The 22,844-nt window shown below is 42.0% G+C and overlaps 3 protein-coding genes and 1 long non-coding RNA gene across 11 annotated transcripts in view; 2 read left to right on the forward strand and 2 right to left on the reverse strand.

The window, feature by feature from the left end:
* Positions 1-19: 19 nt before the first annotated feature.
* LOC111252606 (uncharacterized) lies at positions 20-3,846 on the reverse strand. Of its 7 annotated transcripts, none has more exons than XM_086992710.1 (4): positions 3,765-3,846; positions 2,354-2,555; positions 1,904-2,092; positions 20-1,766 (listed from the first exon to the last, which is right to left on the reverse strand). In XM_086992710.1, exons 2-4 carry the CDS (start codon positions 2,489-2,491, stop codon positions 534-536), a joined length of 1,560 nt encoding a protein of 519 aa, XP_086848836.1. In that variant the 5' UTR covers positions 2,492-2,555; positions 3,765-3,846; the 3' UTR covers positions 20-533. The 7 variants fall into 7 exon arrangements, with proteins under 7 accessions (XP_086848836.1, XP_086848839.1, XP_086848840.1 ...); XM_086992713.1 differs by lacking the exon at positions 3,765-3,846 and adding an exon at positions 3,584-3,758; XM_086992714.1 differs by lacking the exon at positions 3,765-3,846 and adding an exon at positions 3,523-3,758 and having other exon boundaries at positions 1,904-2,080.
* Positions 3,813-10,166, forward strand: ECSIT (evolutionarily conserved signaling intermediate in Toll pathway, mitochondrial). 2 transcript variants are annotated; one of them, XM_022810790.2, is made up of 8 exons: positions 3,813-3,970; positions 5,068-5,426; positions 5,948-6,073; positions 6,330-6,416; positions 6,650-6,874; positions 8,393-8,540; positions 9,086-9,218; positions 9,528-10,166. In XM_022810790.2, exons 2-8 carry the CDS (start codon positions 5,070-5,072, stop codon positions 9,799-9,801), a joined length of 1,350 nt encoding a protein of 449 aa, XP_022666525.1. In that variant the 5' UTR covers positions 3,813-3,970; positions 5,068-5,069; the 3' UTR covers positions 9,802-10,166. The 2 variants fall into 2 exon arrangements, with proteins under 2 accessions (XP_022666525.1, XP_086848841.1); XM_086992715.1 differs by lacking the exon at positions 3,813-3,970 and adding an exon at positions 4,109-4,130.
* Positions 10,063-17,113, reverse strand: LOC147754906 (uncharacterized). The gene is made up of 2 exons (XR_015330085.1): positions 12,561-17,113; positions 10,063-12,116 (listed from the first exon to the last, which is right to left on the reverse strand). It is a non-coding gene; the product is annotated as an uncharacterized LOC147754906 (long non-coding RNA).
* A 2,330-nt stretch (positions 17,114-19,443) lies between these two features.
* NFAT (nuclear factor of activated T cells 3) overlaps positions 19,444-22,844 on the forward strand; it is a 44,781-nt gene continuing 41,380 nt past the window's right edge. The window contains exon 1 of the mRNA XM_022810189.2: positions 19,444-19,529. The gene's annotated coding sequence lies outside the window, so the exon portion shown is untranslated. The remainder of the gene's footprint in view (positions 19,530-22,844) is intronic.

Here is a 22,844-nt window from a genome sequence, read left to right on the forward strand (position 1 = left end):
TAAAGTACAACAGTAAAAATAAATAGTTAATGATCGGATACACACTGGTTTATTTATTAAGTCCACTTAAGATATTTAGTATACAAATATACAGCAACGTGCATTACCATAATAACACGTTCAAAAGTTATTGTACAGCTCCTCGATTTTAAAACCAAATTTAGTCAGCAGAAGTGCTGAGAAGTGGTACGTTCCGCGTCGATATTGACCTATTCTGAACTAGTGGCTAATTGATGGTTTGTTGTAACGCATATATATTTTCGCGTGAGGGTAGATAGTTGATTTGCAATCACAGTTACCCAAACGATGACTGGTTTAGCCTTTCATTTAACGTAACGTACTCCTTAAACTTAAGACTATATATCGACCACGTAAACAAACATACGTAGTCGAACATTTGCGTCGAGAAAACGAGGCTATGGCTACTGATTACCTGAGCTGTGCTTACGCAGCTAACAGTTACTTTAAGCCAGGAATCTTACATTATATAATAGCCGGTTTACAGTTTAGGACTTATGTCATTTTGCTTCACTTTATCTGCCCCCGTTTAAAACTTGACCGGTGACACTGTTGGCGATAGTTGCATGCGTCCGCTCTATATGTTTTCTAACGTGATTATAGGTGAATGCGGAAAAATCGCACAGGGCACACTTGTAGTCTCGAACACCGCCATGACGTTTCTCGTGCAATCGCAAACTTTTCAAGTGTGCAAACCACTTATCACAGTGGCCGCAAGGGAATGAAGGTTCGCCATGCCCACGCATATGTTTATTCAGATCACCGCGTTCTCGCGCACGGTAAGGGCACTGATTGCAGGCGAACGGTTTCATATCGTCAGTGTGGGTTCGCATATGGCGAACGAGGTGGGCCTTGCGCTCAAACTGCTTTCGGCATACCTCGCATTGATAAAAGATCTCCGCCTGGCCGTGCACTAACTTGATGTGACTTTTTAGAATATAGCGATCTTTGTAGTTTTTGCCACAGAGTTCGCAGTATCTGGGTGCAGCTTCATCATGCCGCTCGTTGTGTTTTCGCATCAAATACTGTTGCTCAACGACGACCCCGCATGGAGCGCAGACGAGATTTGGGTGTCTCCTGACGTAGTGCTCAACCAACGCCTGTTTATTGGCCAAGCTCAAACTGCATTTGATGCAGCGCTCCAGGTGCATTCCTCTACCAGTTTTGTCGGTCCCATGCTCCTGAATCAGGTGCTCACTCAGATGAGCCTCGTAGAACGACTGAAAACCACAACTGGGACACTGCACTAACTCGTTCTGAACGGGTTCAGCGGCCCGTTTCTTTAAAAACGCCTCGTCCTCTACGGGGTCGCTCTTCTCAAGAGGAATTACCAGTGGGTATCGCACCCAGTCTGGCACCCCGTTAAACACGGCAATTCTGGCATTGAGGGTGAGTTCTCCCTGGTCAGTGGATACATCAAACGAAGCGCTTGTACCTTCATCCTGTCGAGACAGCATCGTCGTGAGAACCCGGTCGCAGAGAACGCTTGGAGGTAACGTGGGTGGTACATCGTCGATCCGAAGCTGGACAAGAAGCGCAGGACAAGGTGCGGGCGAAAGCAGCAGAAGTGACACTTGGGCTTTAGATTCGTGACCGCGCTCTTTTCGGGGCCGTCCACGACCCCGTCTGCCGAGTAGTGACGCCAGAGCGGTCACATCGATAGCCCGCTCTCCGTCCTGGCCAACTTCTTGACCTGACGTGTTGGTCAGAGGCTCAACAGGTTGCATCCGAAGTGGTACCGCCAACACCTAGAACACAGCGATGAGATTCAAAACGACATAAATCGTTGAATGTTGATAGCAAGGGATCCCGAATTAATTCCAATATATTATATATGTTTAAACTTAATTTCTTCATGTTTCTTTTAAACCTTTTTTTTTCATACCTGTTTAGTATCATGGTTTATATGTACTACGTATTTTGTGCCTTGGAGCTCGATGATACAGTTGTGTGGTAACGGAATAGCATTTTCAAGGTCTAGAAACTCATCTCCCACGAAATGGTCTCCAGTAACAACGTCAGTGTGTGCAAATGTTTGCATTAGTGAGTCCGGTTCATCCGACTGAAACGATAACTGTTATGAACATGATTATAAAGACATTTGTAATCTAAAATCCTTTCGCAAGAGACCTGTCAACACGAATAACTCATAGCATTTTACCTGTGGCGCAACAATTTCGAATATACAACGAAAAAGATCAATATACAAATTATCGACGCTAACCAAAAGTAACAAGTGAATGCTGAGCAAACAGATATTATGAATCGAACTAAATGAAGTCTCTACTTACTTAACCTAACCTAAATAGAACTAGAAAAAGGACGATGCCCTTACCTCTGGTCTCACCGTCATAACTTCGGTTTCCTCAACCGGTGAAGGAATGTCGTTCCTAACCTGTACACCGGCCTCATAGCAAATGGTGTACGAGGATGGATTGTGAAGAAGCGGTACGGATGATTCGCAAAAATCCATACGACTCTACCAAATTATGTACTCCTTGTTACACGTATATTGCGTCTGATCAAGTTGGCGAAACCTATAACCAACCATCAAGCTGGTTTTACTCACCTGGACTCAATCAATAAACTGATTTTTAAGCCACTACAGATTCACTTCTATAAGCTTGTAGAGATACAAATAATTCAGTTTACCCAACGTGTAATGCGCGGTCGATAGGAACCCTAGACCCGCTATGATTAAAAAAATATGAATATATAGTACTACCACTAGTATGTGTCGTTGTCCTAACCTATTATTCCTATTATTCTTGAATAACGTAAGCGTTATAGCTTATCTAAAAAAAAAATTATTGAATTCAAAAAACGGAACATAACAACATCTATTCGACTGGTGTCTTTGAGTATTTTTTTTATAGAATCGGTAAAAAAATTCTACCCTACAAGACTAGGAGAATCGGATATATGAATTTTTCATTTCGTTCTGGTGTATATAGTAATTTTAGACATGTACTAAATGTTAAATATTGTTTAGTCATTTCAAAATAGAATTTTATGTTACAGCTGAAACCAGCCAAATGAGAGGCATATGTTTCAATAAAGCTGTGAAATTATATATTGGAACAAAGTTTTTTTTAAGGTTACTCAGTGCAATAGTGAATTTACATACTATTCCTTCACTTCAGCATACGCGAAAGTGTACTGTAAGCTTTGTGTTCAAACAATCTCATGTTTTTCGCCGTTACAGATAGATAACATGTCATGCTTTACGGGAAATTGTCATAAAACATAATTTCCTTATCGTATCAAATCTCTCGCTCACAGCAGTGACATGAATCAATGAAATGGTCAACAATATACTACACTGGCTATTGTGACGTCTATACTGTATAATAGTAATAATAACGACTGTAAGAAGTATTTCCCGTAAAATTAAAAACCATAATTAACGTTATTTCGAACACAAGCTCACAGTTTTGTTTTGTCGCACGCACAATGTTTTTAGCACAGTAATTAATTACTTGAGTAGAAAAAATATTCCCTTACCCCAAAATGATTCTACACTCTTGTCGTATAGTCTTGTTGTAACTCAGTTAACTTTACTTACTTAAACGTACATTTGGAAGCGTTAACTAATTGACTATTAACTATTAATTATTCTAATAATAACTAATGAAAATTGTCTTCAAACTCAATGCGATCAGTACAAATGTATTATAATGTGCAACAAGACACATTGAATACGGATGTGCACATCAAATTGTATAAACTGTGTCAGAAGTGCTCACAGCTTCTGCTAGCGGACACTGGAGTAATTGCCAACAATGCAACTGTTGGTCTTCCACAATCCGCGCATTTAGGCTTCAGTTCCGAGAATTAGTGCGATGCCCAATATTTACATACATCCCGGTCATATGTGCGTACTTTGTGATCTAAAGTGTTACAGTTTAAAGCGAAATACATCTCATACAGCCTGTTTATGTAATTGCGCAACGTAAGAGTCTCATTCTGATAAGAATAATATGCGGGTTGAATCTTTGCACGGTTTACTTTTCATGTATGTCGAATACGCACTGTTTTCTACGGAGTGTGCACACACATTTGATTGGCCTTCACCCATTGTAATGTACAATGGACTAAATTTATTATGCGTAGTGCGTAATGTATTATACGGCTATTGCCTGGTGAAGGGAAGTGACTGCCAATAACTTTATAGTTATAAAATGCTATATATTGCTCGGCTTAAAAATGGAAACAAATGATGCACAGGATATTTTTTAACTCTACGTATAGCATATATATTATGAACATACCAACTAGTGTAGAATTCTCCTAGGAGGCCTTCATTTTCAATAATCGGAAGGGAAATCCGGGTCCGCTAGAGACATTTCTAAGTCGTTAATGTTCCGCCTCTTCTCATCTCTTTTGGTTTGTGTATGTAAGATTCAGTAAATTAGACACATACAGAGTTAGCAAGTCATTGTTTTAGAATGAAACCTACGGCAGATTATTACGCCATTATCCAATTAATTGTGAATAATAGGAATGCCGCACAGTATATATGCAGTAAACCATTTTAAAAACTGTCCGTGGTCAATATGAGTTGATTTCATTAACTATTACTCCTAGATATGATTCAAAATTTTCCCCATATGCTGTTGTCACTACTGAAACTATTCGAGTTAATTAGTGAATCAGTTTTCTATTCCCTGTAAATTTAAGTTGATGTGGAAAAAACAGCGAATTTATTTAAAATACACTGGAGCCAATGATGTTTAATCCTATTCTGTGAATAATGATCGCTTTGATACTGCTCAGGGTACGCTGTTCCCATGTTCAGAAAGTTTTCTAAGAAATAACATATGAGATATTTTACAAACCGTTTTTCATTTACCGCACTCATTTCAATTCTCGGACTATCATAAGATGAGCAACTGTATTCGAAAACAAGAAACTCCACAAGCAGGTTTATTTGTCTTAAGTGAACGTGAGTCTTAAACTTTAGCAATCGTTAATCGCTCGCTTGTTGTATGCTTCATAGCTATTACGTTCATGAAAACTAAACGAAAATTGATTTGCATCGATATACAGATATGTCGCTAAGTCGGGTTTCCCTCGGACGAGGTGTGGTGCTGTCACGCACCAACCTTAATCTAAGTGGAGGCCTCGCAATGGCCATGAAATTTCCTGTGGCGAGTCACATCGATTCCGGACGTCGGACGATCTTTGGTAAGAAGGACAATTTGGAACATGGAATCACGTTTCGGATACCGACCAAAGACAACACGACCGTAAGCAAACGAAAGGACGCGTTCAAAATTCAGAGCGATAAGGCGCGCGATAAGCAGGCTTTCCTTGAAGTTATTGAAAGATTTAAAGTAGCCAATCCTTCTCGAAAAGGACACGTCGAATTCATTACAGTAGCTTTAGACCACATGGAAGAATATCAGGTGAGTTTAAGGGCTTAAAAGCAAAGCGTTGCTCTCAATATAGTAGGGCCAATATTACAACACGGCCTAATACTCATACTTCACAAGCACCATGTAACTGATTTCGTTATAAAAAAAACATCGATGCTCTCTGCAGTTGGACAATGTACATTCATACATCTATAAAACAACCTTGATTAAGTAAATATCTCTTGTCAAGTAATTGCAAACGTTATGATACGATGTTTGATTAAACATTTGACAACTTAGTAAAGAAGAATGTGGGCGTTATCTGTAACAAATATCTTTAGAAGAAAACGACCAGCACCCACAACGCCTTGTAGCTGTGGTTTGTCCTACACATTATCCTCGCTGAGAGCTAGGGTCTTAATCCTTTCGTTCTTATTGTGCTTATCCGCAGCACAAGCAACACATAATATTAAGGCAAATTAGCCGTTCGAAAAAAAGAAAAGACAGCGTAAATATGTTCTTGCTTCTCGAAGTCTAATTTCGTTATCATTGTTATTAATTTAATTATATAGGTTGTATCGGATTTGGACGTATTCTATGAGCTTATGGATCTCTTTCCCAAACACAAGATGCTCCCGGAAACTCTTATCCAGGCAGCACTCTATCATTTTCCGCGGCATCAGGAGGCAGGTTTAGCGGTACGCAATAATTTGATACTATGTATATATGCATTACAGTTACTGAGACAACGTGCTGGAATTATGTCGACAAGGGTGCCTTCCTTAAACAGCGTTGATATCATATATGCCATTGGTCCTATCCATTTAACTCATAATAATAATAGTAACAATCATATTATTAAAGAAATTGTTCACGAATGAAGGTCGTTCTTCCTTTAACTAATAGCTAGTCATTAAATAACAAACCATTTTTCTTGTAATGGCATTACTTCAGATCCTTGAGAAAATGGAGGTTGGCGGAGTGATGCCTGATAGGACTATCAGAAATCTAGTCCTGGATACTTTTGGCTCCGAATCACATGTAAGCCTGGTTTTGTGTTTGCCTGTTTTGACTTGCTTCTATAGACTTGCCTCGGTCTAATAAAATGATTTATCTAATATAAAAGTCTTGTGTATTCAACTTTACACATTAGTCGAGCTTATGATAGGTAGCGGATACCACGCAATTACATTGTTGTTCTTACGTTGTTTGTTGTAAGAATTCACAGATTATCTAAGTAAATATGTATAACGTTTTCTCTTTACGTCTCATAGGTATTCAAAAAACTTTGTCGTTTGATGTACTGGGTGCCGAAGTTCAAGAATGCATCACCTTACCCCCTGCCGAAGCCAGTTCCGCGTGATCCTCGGTTATTGGCTCGTCTCGCCATTGAGCGCATTACTGGGGTTGATCTTGAGACAGAGGTCGTGGACCTTCATGCTGATGATGTGCCTGATTCAATCGATAAGACCTGGATAATTTCTGGACAAAGTCCAAAGGTTAGTACATACATGTGGGCGTGTATGCGGCAGAGATGAGAAGGGAGAGAGAGAGAGAAATACAATGAGCATCATAAAAATATTGATGTTATTCATGAGCTACGAAGTGTAAGGAGAGTGGCTTAAGGCGTTCTAGGTTAAGACTGTTCGTCTTTTTTTTTCTTTTTAAGAAATAGAGGATATTTGTCTTTTTTTACTGAGATTTAAGAGTGCTTTGGAATCCCTAGTTAGGTTTACTTGAAAAAAATTGTTGTATTTTGTAAGATTCTAGCTTCAATCGGACTTAAAAATAAAATTACATTTGCGCTACGTGCCGCTAGCAGATGAATTTTGAGTGGTGGAAAAACGCGCGAGTTAAAGTTAGTTGAGTTAATTTTAAGAGAAGATAGTTTAGAAGAAAAAACATTTTATAGTCTCGAGCATTAGGGCCCAGTGGTGAAATTTTTATTTCCCGTAGATACAAAAGTTATCAAAGGTTCGTAAAGCATTACGTAAGGAAGCATTAAGCGAAAGTACAGTACGTGAATAGAGCAAAAGAGCGAAGAGGCGATCAGATTTTTAAGAGATAGATATGAAATCCTTGAACACATTGCTGCAATCGAGGAAGTTTTTGACCAAAACAGAGTTTATGGTCCGAAAACTCTGGTGGCAAAAATTGACATTTTACAAGTATCGTGTCACAGAATTTTCACCTAAATACTGAAGGTGCGATAACTGAGCAAAAATGGGTGCCCTGTGAATTGATTCCAGGCCACTTGGAAATGCGTGTAGTATATTCTGCGTGGAATTTGCAGAAATTTAGTTAACAAAAAATTTGCCTGAAGCATACGGTTGCCATAGACTAGGCATGGTTCAATTTCTACCGCCAACCGAAGAGGGATCAAGCGAAAGAATGTAGTTGTCCTAAAGTAAAATCGAGTTCGAAGACAATGTCAAGTAGCCTCAGGCGTGAAGTGACAGTAATACTTGCATTTAACATGAGGGGCGTCTGCTACTATGAGATATTCGCCGAAGGTGAAACAATGCATGTAGCTCTCTATCTTGAGTCCCTCAAGAGATTCATAGACCGTTGGTTCGGCAACCGAAAGCATTCAGTTTGGTTACTTGATAACAACGCCATACCTTATCGCCATGCATCAATTACTTCCCGGGTTGATATCAATTCGGAAATGATCAGTATCAAACGTTGGTTTCAACCAGCTTATTTTTACGATCTAGGTCCGAACGCGGATGTTCGGAGTCCAGAAGCCGGTAGAGCGCTGGGGCAAATGTATAAAGGAGCGTACTTCTAAGGCTCATTTTTAAAGCCATCGCTTTAGCCTAATTGGTTCAAGGGTTATTTGACTTTAAAGTCCGTCAATATCGCCTGTGACAGTTTGATAATTACTATTTCTGACAAATCTCTCATATAACGTTGCTTCGACCCTAAATTCGGAAAATGTTTGATAATGCATTTAATATGAGAGTTTTTGGTAATAAATAGTTCACTGGTAAACCGTTATGCTTTTCATCTGACAGCAACAAGAACTTCTTGCCCAAGAGACCGGAAAGGTACCCTTACGGATAGAAGGCCCGCAGCGAGTTTGGTTGAGGGATGCGCTCATCAGTTACTTCTGTCTCGTGGGAAATCCACGGGAAAAACCCGAAATTCGTATCAATACAGATGGTAAACCTTTGTAAAACATATAGTTTGCCCCAACCCTACGAGGAACCGAATTTCTTATGCCGTATACGATTTCTCATATGTCACCAAATCTATTTAAACACTCTAAATAGGTAATAGTTCATTGTTAGATTCACGAGCATCATTTCACGTTATTTAACATTTAGCTCCTTTGTTCAATGTAATACTTGATATAATTTTTTTTGGCATAACAGCCCGGTAATTATTCGGATTTAGCTGATCAAGGGAGTAGTAAAAACAACTGCGATCAGATAAAACCGATTGACAATCTTAACTTTCGTCAGCAGTAGAAGATGTTAGTTTTACAAAAGTGAAATGAATGTTCCCAAGCAGTTTCAATTATAGTTGCGTGTACTTAAGCGTTAAACAGTTGCAGCCCCCAAATATAGCATAATTTAAAAATTTGAAAAATGTACCAGGTCGAAACATTTTGCAGTTTGCACGTTTGAAGGTAAACTAACTGTCGATTATAGAGTCTTGCTGCGTATCCTAACCGTATTTGAATCTGTGATATTGCCATGATTTAGACGTGTCAAACTTGAAGTTATTGTTCTTTGGTGAGAAAGCCGAACCCTCGCAGGATCTTTCATTACTTCCTACTGTTCACGAGCAGTCCGATTCTACTATATTCGCGGTTTGCTCCACCGGGACATCATCCAGGTTGGTAACCTAGACAACAGCTAGAACTGTCAAAACTTCATATGAGCAATGCGGAAACTAATTGAGTCCATCTCGGTAGCGCGAAACTGACTATGCGTCGATGTTTTGAAAAGTTTTGAGGCATCCACAAGCTGCTATTGACAAAACTGTCGCAGTTACAGAAAATAACCTAGGTTTGATATATTGGAGCAGCGGAATATCTTTTTAAAAACGCAGATTTGTCATTTCGAAGCCATAGGAGGTGCTATGTTACATGGTACTGTGCGAGGCATACAGTGAATTGAGCGAGATATCTTTTTTGCATTTCAGAGATTCGTTGCTTTCATGGCTACGGTTGCTCCAGAAGACAAACCCATGTCTAGAAACACTTCCTGTCGTATTTCAGCTCTTGGCACCCACAAACGCACTGACTACCATCGGAAAGGGGTCTACCAATGAGAGAGGATTCGAAAGGGATTGCGGAACCGAACATTTAGTGGGAAAGAGCGATCTGGATTTATGGGATACATTTGTAAATACAGAACAGATAAAAAATAAGCAGGAAGAATTAGTTAGTAGTGATAGTAATACTACAAAAACATAATAGCAATGTTTTATTTTCATTGAAGGTAGTCCAGAGTCGTCTGGGAATCATATAGTCAAGTTGTCATAAGTTAATAATTTGCTTTTTTCGGCTTGTTAGCGGGATCCTATACCTGCTGTAAAACAAATTTATATTAACACATATATACATGTGTACACATATTCTTGCGAAAAAAAGGGTATGTGCTGGGTTACTAGCTGCTAAAGCATGAGGAGAAATATAGTCATATTGACATATTTCGAGCTAGAGATGGCTAGGAAATACGGTCAGACCGCCTCAACGAACATAATTTTATTTTAATTACTCAGCGTATACAAATATTTATGTTTGGAATAAAAAGGTTGTCGCTTCTGGTATTCAGACTATATGGCACGTCGTTTTTCTATAGTTGTTGTCAACTGGCGATCGAAGCATATGACTTATAGTACAGCACTTACATTTCCAAATGTTTCGGCTCTAAATAAGTAATATATGAAAAGAAGCGTACATGCATTTCGGAGCACAAATAAGTATTGTAGCAGGTTATAAAGAAAAGCACAGGCATTTTCTATTGGGAGGTCTCCTATCCATTCGGTCTCGTTGGCCAGACAGGTGCTATCGAAGTACATAGAGTTTCCAATTATTATGGGCTGTTTTTTATATTTACCTATGTATGAATGATCTGAGAACCCGTGTACTACAACCGGCAAGTTCTAGTACAATTTTAGTGGTAAAGTCAAACGTAAAAGAAGAGGGTTTGTTAAATGGGTCCATGATAAGCATCGAACAAATAAGCTCAATTATATTTGTGTCCTAAAACCGCTGTGAACTGCTATTAGCTATTATTTTAGGATCACCAAATTTATAGAGCCATGATTTTTCGAATTTTGTATTTATCTCTCGACCACTATAAAACATTACTGAGTCCGGTTGCTGAGTTAGCGCTGTCACTCACAGAACGTTTTTTATCTTTAGACAAAAAAACTGCTATTTCCGCCCACTCGTACACTCTGTAAAGACGCACATTGTCACCCCCCTATCCACGTATCACCGTCTATTGCAACGTTGCCCAAAAGCGATATCTGTTACTTTTCATTTTTCCCTCAGTATCTACTCGTGTTTTAACGACTGAATTGTATTATGTTGGAGAACGGCATATGAAAACATTAAGAAAGGTTAAAACTAAAGAAGGTTTCTGAAGAATATCAGAAAAAACCCGCCGCCGTTGCTCCATTTGCTATTTTTGATACTAAGGCCCAACCTCGAGACCTTAAGAATAAATCGAACAATTGTAGTCAGACAAAAATCGACAATTAAGTTGATGCCCTCTTTCATAAATGCGCAGCGATAACTAGATATGGACTTAATTCGTAATACTGCAGACGCTAAATTACGTACCACTTACCGAATCTCAAAATAAACAGATTGCCCATCGCATTGTATAATGATAATAACGCAACCCATGTGCGGTCGTTAAAGCTATCTGACAACGAGAGATGGTAACCAGGTCCTTTCCAGCGGTGGATTTTGTATTAAAACTCATTTTGTTAATTGATGGTGTATGCTATCGCTTAAGTTGGTGGTTGTTCTGCCGAATTCTGATACATATAAATCTGTTTCTGCGAAATGGATTTATACGTATCTGAATTAAAATGAGGATTGCGAAAACCAACCCGGATCGTCGTATTTAGCGTAAATCGTGCCTCTATGTGTCGAGCAGCGAAGTTAGTCGGGCTTGGTTTAAGACACTGCATTCTGCGGAGCTCGCACGACGCATTCAGCCGAAACGGATCTTAAGCTAATCTTAGTGCCATTGAGTTATAATCTACGTAAGGAAACACCATCGAATATCCCCATGATACGTTTTACTAAAAACTATGACAGCTGAAATCGCCTTCCGTCAGCTTTGTATGTGAGCTTCTACAAGTGCCTTTATTATTGGTTAGTTGTACTTCTTAACCTGGCACACATATATAAAATATACGTATGATATATAATATATATCATTGTGACACCAAATACTATTACATAATTTCCTTAACAATGTGATAATCCTTTAGAGTTTAACTACTATCGAATGTAGTTGCTGCTTGCTGCTCTGTCAGCGCTGTATTAGTATCGGAAACTACCTTCTATCCATGCCACATTTGCATCTACCTCTATTTGCTCCCCTATTGCCCTTTGCTGTCATCACTTCTATGACCACCGCCGCATTGTGCCGTCGTCGTTCGTTTATTCCTTATATTGTTTCCTTCGCATGCTTTGGTTATTCGGCAATCACGTGGGCGATTTGAAGGTTCCCGCCGCTGGTGGAGTGTGCGCGCTGATTTCACGCTCTGTAGAATTTAAGCAGTGAATAAAGGTCATTAGTCAGATGGCTGCGCATTCTTTTCGCTCCTATTTGCTTTGCCTTCATGCACTAACTGAGAGACCTGATCCACTGCTAGCAATAGTATATAAAATTGCCTTAGCCAGGAAGAACACTGTATCAAGCGCAGTGCAAGTGGACCGGAGCGTTTGCAGCATTGCCTGCTCCGCGACCAAACCTCGTCGCGCAAGCAGCCGCATCGCTGTGTGGGCATCAGTGAACGCTCCCCTCTGCAACAGCAGCAATGAAGGGTGTCTGCCGCCAGCGTGCCCGCGGCGGCTACGGTGGTCTAGGAGCCCTAAGGAGATCGTCAGCACTAGCCGCAGCCATCATCAGCTAACGAACCGCAGGGGAGCGATTGGACGTCGGCGAATAGTGAGCCGAGAACAACGAAACACCAGACAACTCTCACCTGCCCGCCTGGTCGTTCCATCACAGCACAGCAATGTGGCAGCAACTGAGGACTATAACAACTAGACCAGTGGAACTGCCGCCACTGTTGTTGCGAGAGTCATCGCAAATCATTTGCCGCCGCTGATGTCGTTCTTTGATGCGCTCACAGTTGATGGGCAACAACAGACCAACCGGGTGAGCCTTCCTTGTCGGCGCGCTCTGGCCAGACTCTCGCCTGTGCTCGCGGTCGCTCATTTACACTCACTGTACGGTTAAGACATGTAGAGTGGCGACGGTGGCAGCGGCTGCGTCAGCGTCGGCGAGCGCACTTACAGCACAGCACAGCGTACCACTACTACACAGTAGAATAGCAGCAGCAGTAGCACAGATCGCATGTGAGCGCCGTAGAGGAAGGACACGTCAAGTAGACAACTGGACCGATAGACACAGACGAGCGGCGGGCCGGCAGCTATACAGACGGACGGACAGACAGACAGACAACCAGCCCAGCCGCGCAAGACAGCCCAACGATAACTACGGTGCAACAATCACTAAGCAGAGGGCAAGCCAGCAGACGTACACAAAGGGAACCTGGAGCGAGTTAGTAAGCAGACTAGCTGGTTAGCTAGCTAGCTACTAACCCACCTACCATGAACAGTGAATTTGTTTATTAACTGTGGCTTTTTTAAGTGTGTATGTGTATGTGTGTGTGTATGAGCGATTGCTTATTGGTTCTTTGTTTCGTTTGCTGGTTAGTAGAAGTGCGTGAGCGTGTCGAGTGCTTTTCGGTAGGCCGGTGGCTCATGTCGGCTTCACGTCGCTTGTGCCTGCGGAGCTACTGTTCTTCGACGTGCGAACTGCGATGCGCTGATGGCCGTCACTGGGTCTAGTGTTGCGACGGAGACCAGCCATCAGATGTCTCATTAACACTCGCTAAAGTTGCGAGGTGTGGAAGTGCATGGAAAATGGTGATGAACTGACGCTATACAGTTTATTGCTACATGGTACCGCACCATTAATTACGCTTAATTAATTAGCTACGAGATAAAGATGAGAAAAATTACGGAATAATATAGAGCCGGGTCTGCCAGTGTTTCCTGATATGTACCGGTGTGGTTATATCGCTTCAAGTACAAACCGTAACGGAAAAGTAGTATACAGTAGATTGAGTCATATGAGAAACTATCATTATTTCTGCTGCTAACATCATTATGATGATTATACCAACCGTACTAGGCATTGATAATAGCAATTAGAGGACTCAAGATAATGATAGCGGTGTAGCTTGTGCCAGCACAGGATTTTATGGCAAGTTAGTCACGGCATCAATTCGTGTAACAAACATCTCTGCGGGTAGAAATAACATCGACGCTCGTCGATAGAAATACGTATTAACCGTAGTTAAAAGCTAACAGAAAACGATCTAGAGTATTGTGTTCCGTGTACAACGATATGCGCACGCATGCCTATGTTGCTTTGTAGCCCTCAACGCAACGAAGATCCTTATCCCCATAGAATGTGCTAAGAGCAGAGTCGACTTGCGGACCAGTACAAGTCAGTTACGACAAGACAGATTAAATACCGCTTGCTTCTACCGCTTTTGCTGTTACTGTTATTGCAAGCAGAGCATTTGTCCATCACTCTGGTCACGTTCTCTAAGTCTGGTTTCTAATACTACAAATCACAAGGTCCACCGCCTCGACCTTCGCACCTTTTATAATCGTAGTTATTAGGGTGAAAGTCATAGCCCGGGCTCAGCTGTTGCTAGAGACAAATGCTGGTTATCGGAGATATATTGGTGTCTTATGTTGATCCACTGCCGCTGTTGCTACTACTACTGTAGGCAATGGTGGTCGGAAGGGTTATCCTCAACGCAGTACAATCTTCCAGTAGTGTCCATAAGACCTGCAACAGAAAAAGCAATCGGTAAAGTCATAAGCGAAGATCTTCCTTTCTACCGGCAGCGCGAGGTTACAAAGGCTCGAAAAGTTTTAGGCCCTGAGTTGAGCACCAGCAGTATCTCTAATGGTTCGATATGGCTCCCGAATCAATAGCAGCAGGTCCATATAGTGCACACTCCCGTCTTTTGTTTACTCTATTATGCTGTGATAATATATCATTGCGATGCTACCAGTTGCCCTTAATTTACATGGTTTGTCCCCTCGCACTCTCATTTCCTCCCTCAGCTTCAAGCGCGAGAAGTCTTTAAACTTGTGTGTGCGGTAGTGAAACTTAGTGGACACCGCTGCTAGTCTCATGCTGATGTTGCTGATACTTCTGTCTGCGTTACCGTTTTGAACGTCATATCTATCTGCCATTGCTAGTAGTGAATCCCTAGCGAGGAGCCGCTTGGCGGGTTTGCTCTGACCAAGCTGGATGGACAAACTGATCGAGAACCAAACCAACAAAGTCAATCCGATCAGCTGACAGCGCCATCGTTAATCATACTACTGAGAAGAAGACTACCCTTAGCTACGGTCGATAAGCTATCGCAAGCCACAGATCAATTAAGCGAAATAGTTGAAATGCACACCAGTTACATCTGTATATATACATATCTCCATGAGTGTCTATGTGTCGAATCTAGTTATGCTGAGGACATACTGTTTCGTCCAGCGTTGACGAATTTTTTTCTGCGTCGTGTTAGGCTAATTTGCTGAGGAGTGCAGCCGACCTACGCACCCAAATGGCTACACACAAGCGTCATTCCCTTCGTCAACGCTGTATCATGTATTTATTATATAGTAATGTTTATATCTGCGACATTAATATTTGCCTGTCGTAGCGCTGTTACTGCTCCTCAATGCCCATCACCACTGAGCTCTGTTCTAGAGACACGCATTAGCGGCACTTGCATAGCCAAACTACACAATCCATCTTCGTGTTTGCCTACACCCTTTTAGACGCTGCCGATGCTACCGCCGCTCCTAGAGCAACCTCCAAGAACGTGTTGTTTCTGCCGTTGCCTCTGGGTCGCTTTGTAGGCGTCTGTCTGTATCGAAGTGCGTTGAAGAGTTGTTCCTCACAAACGACGCGTTAGGGATCACCTCATTTCTGATATTCCGTCTTGAGGAGGCCGAAAACAACAGACTCATTGAAGTTTGCTGTGCTCGTTAAAGCTTGAGCGTATTTGACCATCATTTTTCGCAGGTTTCGCGTCAACGAGCTGTGTACTTGAAGTGGTGGATTCCATCGAGAAGAATTCTGAATCGAGTCTGACTAGCAAAAATGTAGTGCTGAAATACTGTCGAGTTTGCCTCGAGCCACTAGTCGCTGTCATTGCTTCCTTTGCAAATTCCAGTATGATGATGACTTTGGCCTAACTCACTGACTTATTATTAATTGATTACGTGAATTGTGCGCATCTCGGTGGGCCGGTTAACGGGACAGCCGTAAGTGCTAACGCCATCCCCAACGGCGGGAACAACGAAAGCCATCGGCTAAGCTTTGACCCACTGCGAATTCCGCTGTTTTTTGATCCCTGATTGATGAACCAGCTAGGCATATGTTTAATTTTTTCCACATGAATAATGTACAACTCATAATATGCACTACACATTTGTGGCAATTAAGCAGAATGTCCAAAAATCTGCGCATTTCCCAGCTGTAACGGTGAAAAACTAAGATGTGCGAATCGGCATCTATAGCAGGAATTTGGCGACGCCTCATTTTGTGGGTCAGTTCGCGCGTCCATGGTTGTTGCTTTGCGTTTCGACGCAACGTGTTTGCTCACCCCTTCTCCACATATGACGCTTCCGTCAACTAAATGAATACCCAGCGAAACTGGTACGTGTTGTCGAGACCATATATAAATTGGCTGGAAAGTTGTTAAAAGTACTAGACGTAGTGACGACAATATTCATGTCAGATTCGACAGTAGCGTCATTTAATTCTGTTGCCTGGACATTCTCCGTTTAGAAGAATTGTTTTTGTTCGTCTACATACGTATGGTACATAGTGGTAGATCTATACGTATGTGTGGTCGTCTACGAGTATTGCCATAGTATAAGGCGCTTGGTCATCAGGCGGCCAGTGTTACCTGATGCCACCGAGGCTGCGTCGGTTGTTGCTGGCAATGACTGTTGCCTCAGCACTTTGCTTCCGGCTTTCAGGTTAGCCACCAACTTTGTTTGCGTGCTGTGTTTTGCTGCTGTTGCGTTGTATTGCTTCGTTCCGATCTGTGCTATTGCTGATAGTTCGCGTGGCGAACGACCAGCAGCCGTACGTAGCAATAAAATCAGCGAGTGCCATTTCATCGGTAGCTCTCTCTGTCTCCTGCGCCTTCACTGTCCCTGTTGCCACCGCCACTGTAGCGTTCCGCCTTTGTCGCGTTGATCGCCGTCGCTGTTGACAGCGCCATCGTCTCTAGATGAGCACTGGCTTTTCAACTGTCTATAATATATTCCAGCTGCCTTTTTAGCTAGAATGCAGTTCTGTAAGAGTGCAGACGAGAAAGCAATAGGAGACCAAACGAAAGGGCCCTACAGAGAAATAGACTAGCAGACAGACAAACATGCAGCCAGCGGCACTAGCCGGCTGGCCTTTCCCAGTAGCAAGAGTGTGCAGTGTCAATGAGCCAACAAAAGGGTACGCAAGCCAGCCCGTGAGTGGTAGTTTGGTTATGGCGCGGTAATTCGAGGTAATCCGTCGCCGCAGCCACTTTGGCTGCTTTACTTTGTGGCGGTAGATGATGAACCAGTTGTTGCCATCGTAGCAAATAGTGTGTCGCGAGGGCCCGTTGGTGCGGCTACTGTTCCCGTCGTTGTGAGTACTGCGCGGTGCGTATGGTTACAGCGCAGAGTCATGCGTACAAGCTGGGCCTCTGGTTGCATCCGAAATGCTGCTCGCCACTGTTGCAAGCAACTTTGTCGATGCAAATACCGGACTATGACAATGGTGTTGGACGAAGGGTTACTGTTTACTATTGTTGTGTGCATGAATTCGCGCTTGTATTGCATGCCAGTTAGTAGTGCATGGACTGTCGACAGGTTAAGAATGCTTTTCTCCTCGTTATGGTATATGACATCACAGTTGCTTTTTTACCGCTGCAGTCGGAAATCCTTTGCAATTAATAGACGACGACGAGAACGGCAGTAGTAGCGGCAGCAGCAGAAGCCGCCGTGTTAATCTGAGCGTAATGTAGATGAAAATATAGAAGCATCAACAACATTAAGAACAATAAATATATTGTACCAGAGTATGCTGTTACAATCGTGACCCCGTTAAGTGTTTCAACTATCTGCTACGCTTTACAAAATTTATTTTTAAGCCATTAAGATGGCGAAAGACAAGCTATTTCTGTACACCTGGCAATTGTATTAATCGCCACAGATTCAATAAAAGCTAGGAAATGGCTAACGTTGTCGTCGTTTTTAAGGACTCGCTGCGCGTACACACTTAAATGATACACACAAAGCAATGATCAGTGACACATTAGCGTGTAACGACAGATAACTGGGCGGGAAGTCAACGTTGGGAGAAAAACCGGATCCCACCTTTGACCTCGATGACAGTGATATTTGGAGGGCTGCAATAATATTAGCAACGACAATAACAACAAATTACATTTTCGCTTCTACTCTTTATGCTAAGCATTGCTTCAAATGGTTGGGAGTGTCTTCCAACCTTGAACGAACTGTGTCTAAATCCGACGGTTTTCGAAGCTAGACTTCTCCTCACTAGGTTCACCGAACTTAAACTAGACGAACACGCTACCATTACTAATACTGCTGCACTATTACATACTGTTACTACCAGTTCTGGACATACACCTGTACCTATGAGTGATTAGTAACTGAAAATGGTGTATATGTTTCCCCCTTTTTACTCTTCTAGTTCTAGTCGCGTATTTCGATCGTTGCCTCCCGCATCACTGGGCGTCATCGTTGACACCGTGAGATTTCACAGTGAGATAGAACGTCCGCCGAGCACCTATTCAGGGCGTTGCATACCGACATGAGTGAAGTGGTCACACCGCTGACGCATCTGACCGAATCAGCAAACCTCATCCCACTTAGGTAGCAGCCCGCCGAGTCAATCGGATAACCAATGAGCTTTAACAACTTAATTGTGACCATGTACGTTTGATGTGCATTCGTCTATCGGAATCTATGGAACTCAATTAAAATCCATCATTCGTCTTAAGGCAACGACATATTCTGCATCACAGACAGCTGCGAATCAGTTCTGGCCGACTGCTCGGCGACGACTATGCACCTACAGGGTGCAACGGGAAGCAAAAAACTTCCACTGTGTTTTTATGCTGAATAACCAAGAGAGCGACTTCTGCCACAAACGAAGATCTCGGCCGCCACCGATGGCATCAGCAAAGACACAATCGAAGATGCAGTTGGCGGCGAAAATGGGCATTTAACGCCTCTTTTAAGTATAAGATGTGCTAATGACCGTGAAGGTGAGTGAGTGAAAGAACGAGAAGCACCAGTATGTGAGTCTGTGTGTGCTCTTCTCGTAGGAGAAACCGAAAAAACGTTTATTTTGAACTTCCAGTGCTCCGCGAGCATTGAGAAGAAACAATTAGTAAATCAGCAGCAGGCAGATATACACAGAGACAGCAAAAGACAGTACGGATCAATTTCGCAAGTGAGCTCTCTCTCTATCGTTCTCGCAGTTTTCAACATTAGCGACCTCGGAGCACCGTAGACGGACAGAGATAATGAGCGACAGTGAGAAAAAAGAAGACAACAAAAGACGCTTAATAGCTTAGCTTGTTCGGTTCGTTTTAGTCCTTCAAGGACCCCCCATCGGGGCAATGCTTCATCCGTCCTCTGCACTTCGCCACTTAGGAACTCGATGAAATGATGTTCCTACAGGTTTTTCTGTAGTGAGGCCAAAAATCGCCTCTGAGATCTGTGTTGAATATCAGAGTTGCCTTTAATATTTAGTGTACTTGTAACGGCGAGTGCAACTCTACAGACGGAAACCCAGACCAACCTGCCACTAGCGTGAAAACACGCCAATGGCTCTCAAGGTATGTAGCTATAGGACTATATCTATATCCGTATAGTGCTTTTTTTGAGGCTGTTCTAAAGAGATAAACAATAGGATTTTTTTTTTTCGCTTTCTCCATGCCTATAGATATAACACAAATCTATTGAATATAATACATCTATATCTGTTACATTTGTAGGCCTAATAGAGGGAGGTGTTATAAATAGAAACAAAGTAACTGGAGAAACGTTACGGTTCTAGCGTAGTTCTGTGTGGGCGCTAGTTCATACTAGCGTCAAGAACGTTCCATATATGATACAGCAGCAGTCCGGTTTTAACGACAGGCCTCCGTTGTTTGGCGCTGTAGGTTAGAGCATCGCGGGGCAGTTCATGCGTTCCACTGCTATTACTAATATAGGTAGCAGTTCTGTGGTCGGTAATTCGAGTCAGAGAGAGGAATCTTTGAAAGTACTTGATCTTTGAATATGACAGGGCAAACAACGCACCCGATACCGTGGAGTGTAAAAATTTTATAAGGAGGTTTACATACATCGAACTATGTTTTTAATATCTTATATAAATCTTGTATAAAATATCATGTATGTTAACGGAAATAGTTACATATGGTTTTTTAAAATAATACTTCATTGCTCGTCGGCAATAATAGACAAGCGGAAGCGTGATGCAAGGTGAACATGACTTTATTGAGTTGTGGCGTAGAGGTATATAGATAGCCGTCCATATTTACACTGGTACGACACTTGCGAGCATCAGATAAAACCTACCCAGAACCCTAGTTACCTTCAGCTATATACTACACCCATAATCTGGTCATAAATTGTTGTTTCCATTTTATCTGTTCATTTTAGTGGTTCGTATCTTTTCGTAGTTTGTAGTACTAGCGCCAAGAAGGCTACGTTGTCAGCATGCTAGAAAGTGTCGCGGCAAGTTGTTGGTCTGTCATCGGAACTAAGAGCCTTACGCAATGCTAAATGGTCGCACGAAGAATGACTTACTGAAAATCAAGAGATCGTGGTCCGTTCTTTTCAAACTCAACTAAAAGCTTAAACATTTTTCTAATCACTACAGACATTATTATCGTATGCCGCTGGCCCCGTCATTACAGTGTAACCCCGCTTATTCCATCAGCAAACGAGTTTTCGATGTTAGCGAAACCATATGGCATGTATAGAAACAATAATTCCGTATGATGACATACTGTAACCACTCATAATGTGGATCATTATTATGAGTGATAACGTCAACGCAAACGATCGCTGTGTTGATCCATACGTCACAGGTGTTAGGAAACACCACCTGATAATTCTTTTATTGAACGTTCTTTTTTTGGTAGTCGTATCTTCCTGCTGTCATATACGCCGTTCATATACCTGCATAAATATATTAGCGGTCTATATTTGACCAGGCGTGCTACCTTAAACTTTTCGTAATGAACACTCACAGTGACTGCTAATCCTTACCCTGAATCTCCTATATTTATGCACCCTGTACTTATTAGTTTTTTTCAGAAGATATGTTAATTGAGTGTATATATAGTAAGTGATTGCAGTATTGAGTCACAGATTAATTATGTTTATTATTTTTGTTTAAAATTGCTCTTCCAAAGTGTTTGACAGAAATACCTGTCTCAGACCTGAATGCGGCTTTTTAATATTGAGAAAGAGTAAGAATTTACGTGTTGAGTAGATTCGATACGCTCCTACGGATTTAGATATTTGGTGTTTCTTTTGCTTGTGTTTACAACACCTGTCGTTGAGTAGGTCGAATTGCCGCAAAAAGCGCTATGAGAAAGTATGATATTATTTTGGTTCTGGAAAGATGTTTTTCCATTCTTTCAGTTGAAGATCTTTTTCCCCGAGTCACATCGTAGCCTTTCATTGTCTGCTGATGACTAGGGCACACGTGAATTTGGTACGTTCCGCCGTCTCTGCCTCTCGACTTTTCGTTCTCGACCTGCCACGCACGCTTACCAGTTCATAATATACATTGTTTTTCCGTTTCGGCCCAAGCCGATGCGGGAGCTTAACGTCCCGAGGACATCGGATAAAGCTTTAGCGTAATCGTTCTTTCTTTAATTGTGCCTTTGCTATTACAATGGCCTCAGAAGTGGTGGAGGAAGTACCCACAGAGGCAGCCAATTTGTAGTATAACAGTTAAATGCAGAATTAACAGCCACCCTATGGTGTCGAGGGAGTCCCGTTATAGGTGGTCATTTTCCCTTTTGAGGTGAAGAATCGTGTGTCGCGCGGCCTTAGCGTTATAAACTGCTTGCGGTTTTTGGACGATGCGTATTCAGGACGTTCAGCGAAAAATAGCCCTTGACTATATGGTTTTTAATTGGGGTTAGACCAGTGACCATGATCAATGTTTTGAAACTTGTTTCGCTTAGAGAAGGCTATCGAACACTGGTACTACATCACTGTACATGCATGGTCATGCTACTAACATTGTTTCCTGCGAGTCACGGAACTTTATATCACAGGAACAACTTACCTTACGACTTGTGTTTTATTTCGCGTTTGATTTTTCCAACCACGCTCATTTCTAATCGCGTTAACTGTAAAGACGCTGGTGACAATCTGTTATTCATTTTAGTTAGTGTAGTGGCCTTTGACTGAACTATAGTAAAAACTCAAAGCTATACCATGAGGCGTAATAAATAGCGCTCCTATGAAGGCTCTCATGCGGATCCTGTATTTAGGATTTAGCGAGTCCCACATGCAACGCCGCCTTTGCAGTTGACAAAACGAAGCTAATTCTACAACAAATCAATCGATGGCATCACTACATATTAATTTCCTATCTTTCTGTTACGTTAGTATCGCCAATGATGCTCCGTCTATCTACTTAATTAGCACTAAATACGACAGACCAACAGCAATTGGTCCTATCACCGGAGAAAAAATCATAACCATTTCGCATGATCAAGTTTATTAATCGAACTAGCTGGTTAACTAGGTAATCCTGCGCAACTGTGTACGTGTAAATTCAGTCAACATATCAAATCGTATGGTGATGGTCAGTGTGGGGGTTCAGCCAGCTTATGCAAACTGGTGCAGACCGACAAAAAGGCAGACAGACAGCCTCACACCTGTACTCATGGCTCTCCTGCTGCCTTAGTCCGCTTGACAAAATAGTTGATCCAATTGTTACAAACAGATCATTTGCTTTTAGTGATTCTGGCAGCCCAAGACCAATCTACACACCTGCATGTATGGGGGGGGGGGGAGGCTAAATGGGCTTGTCGCGAGACCCAGAACTAAACGACTACCATCATAAATTTAATAATCGCGTGATTCTACAGGCTATTATCATAGTACACACGACTGTGACG

This window comes from Varroa destructor, unplaced genomic scaffold (genome assembly GCF_002443255.2).
Source record: "Varroa destructor unplaced genomic scaffold, Vdes_3.0 BEIS01000006.1, whole genome shotgun sequence".
NCBI classification, from domain to species: domain Eukaryota; kingdom Metazoa; phylum Arthropoda; class Arachnida; order Mesostigmata; family Varroidae; genus Varroa; species Varroa destructor.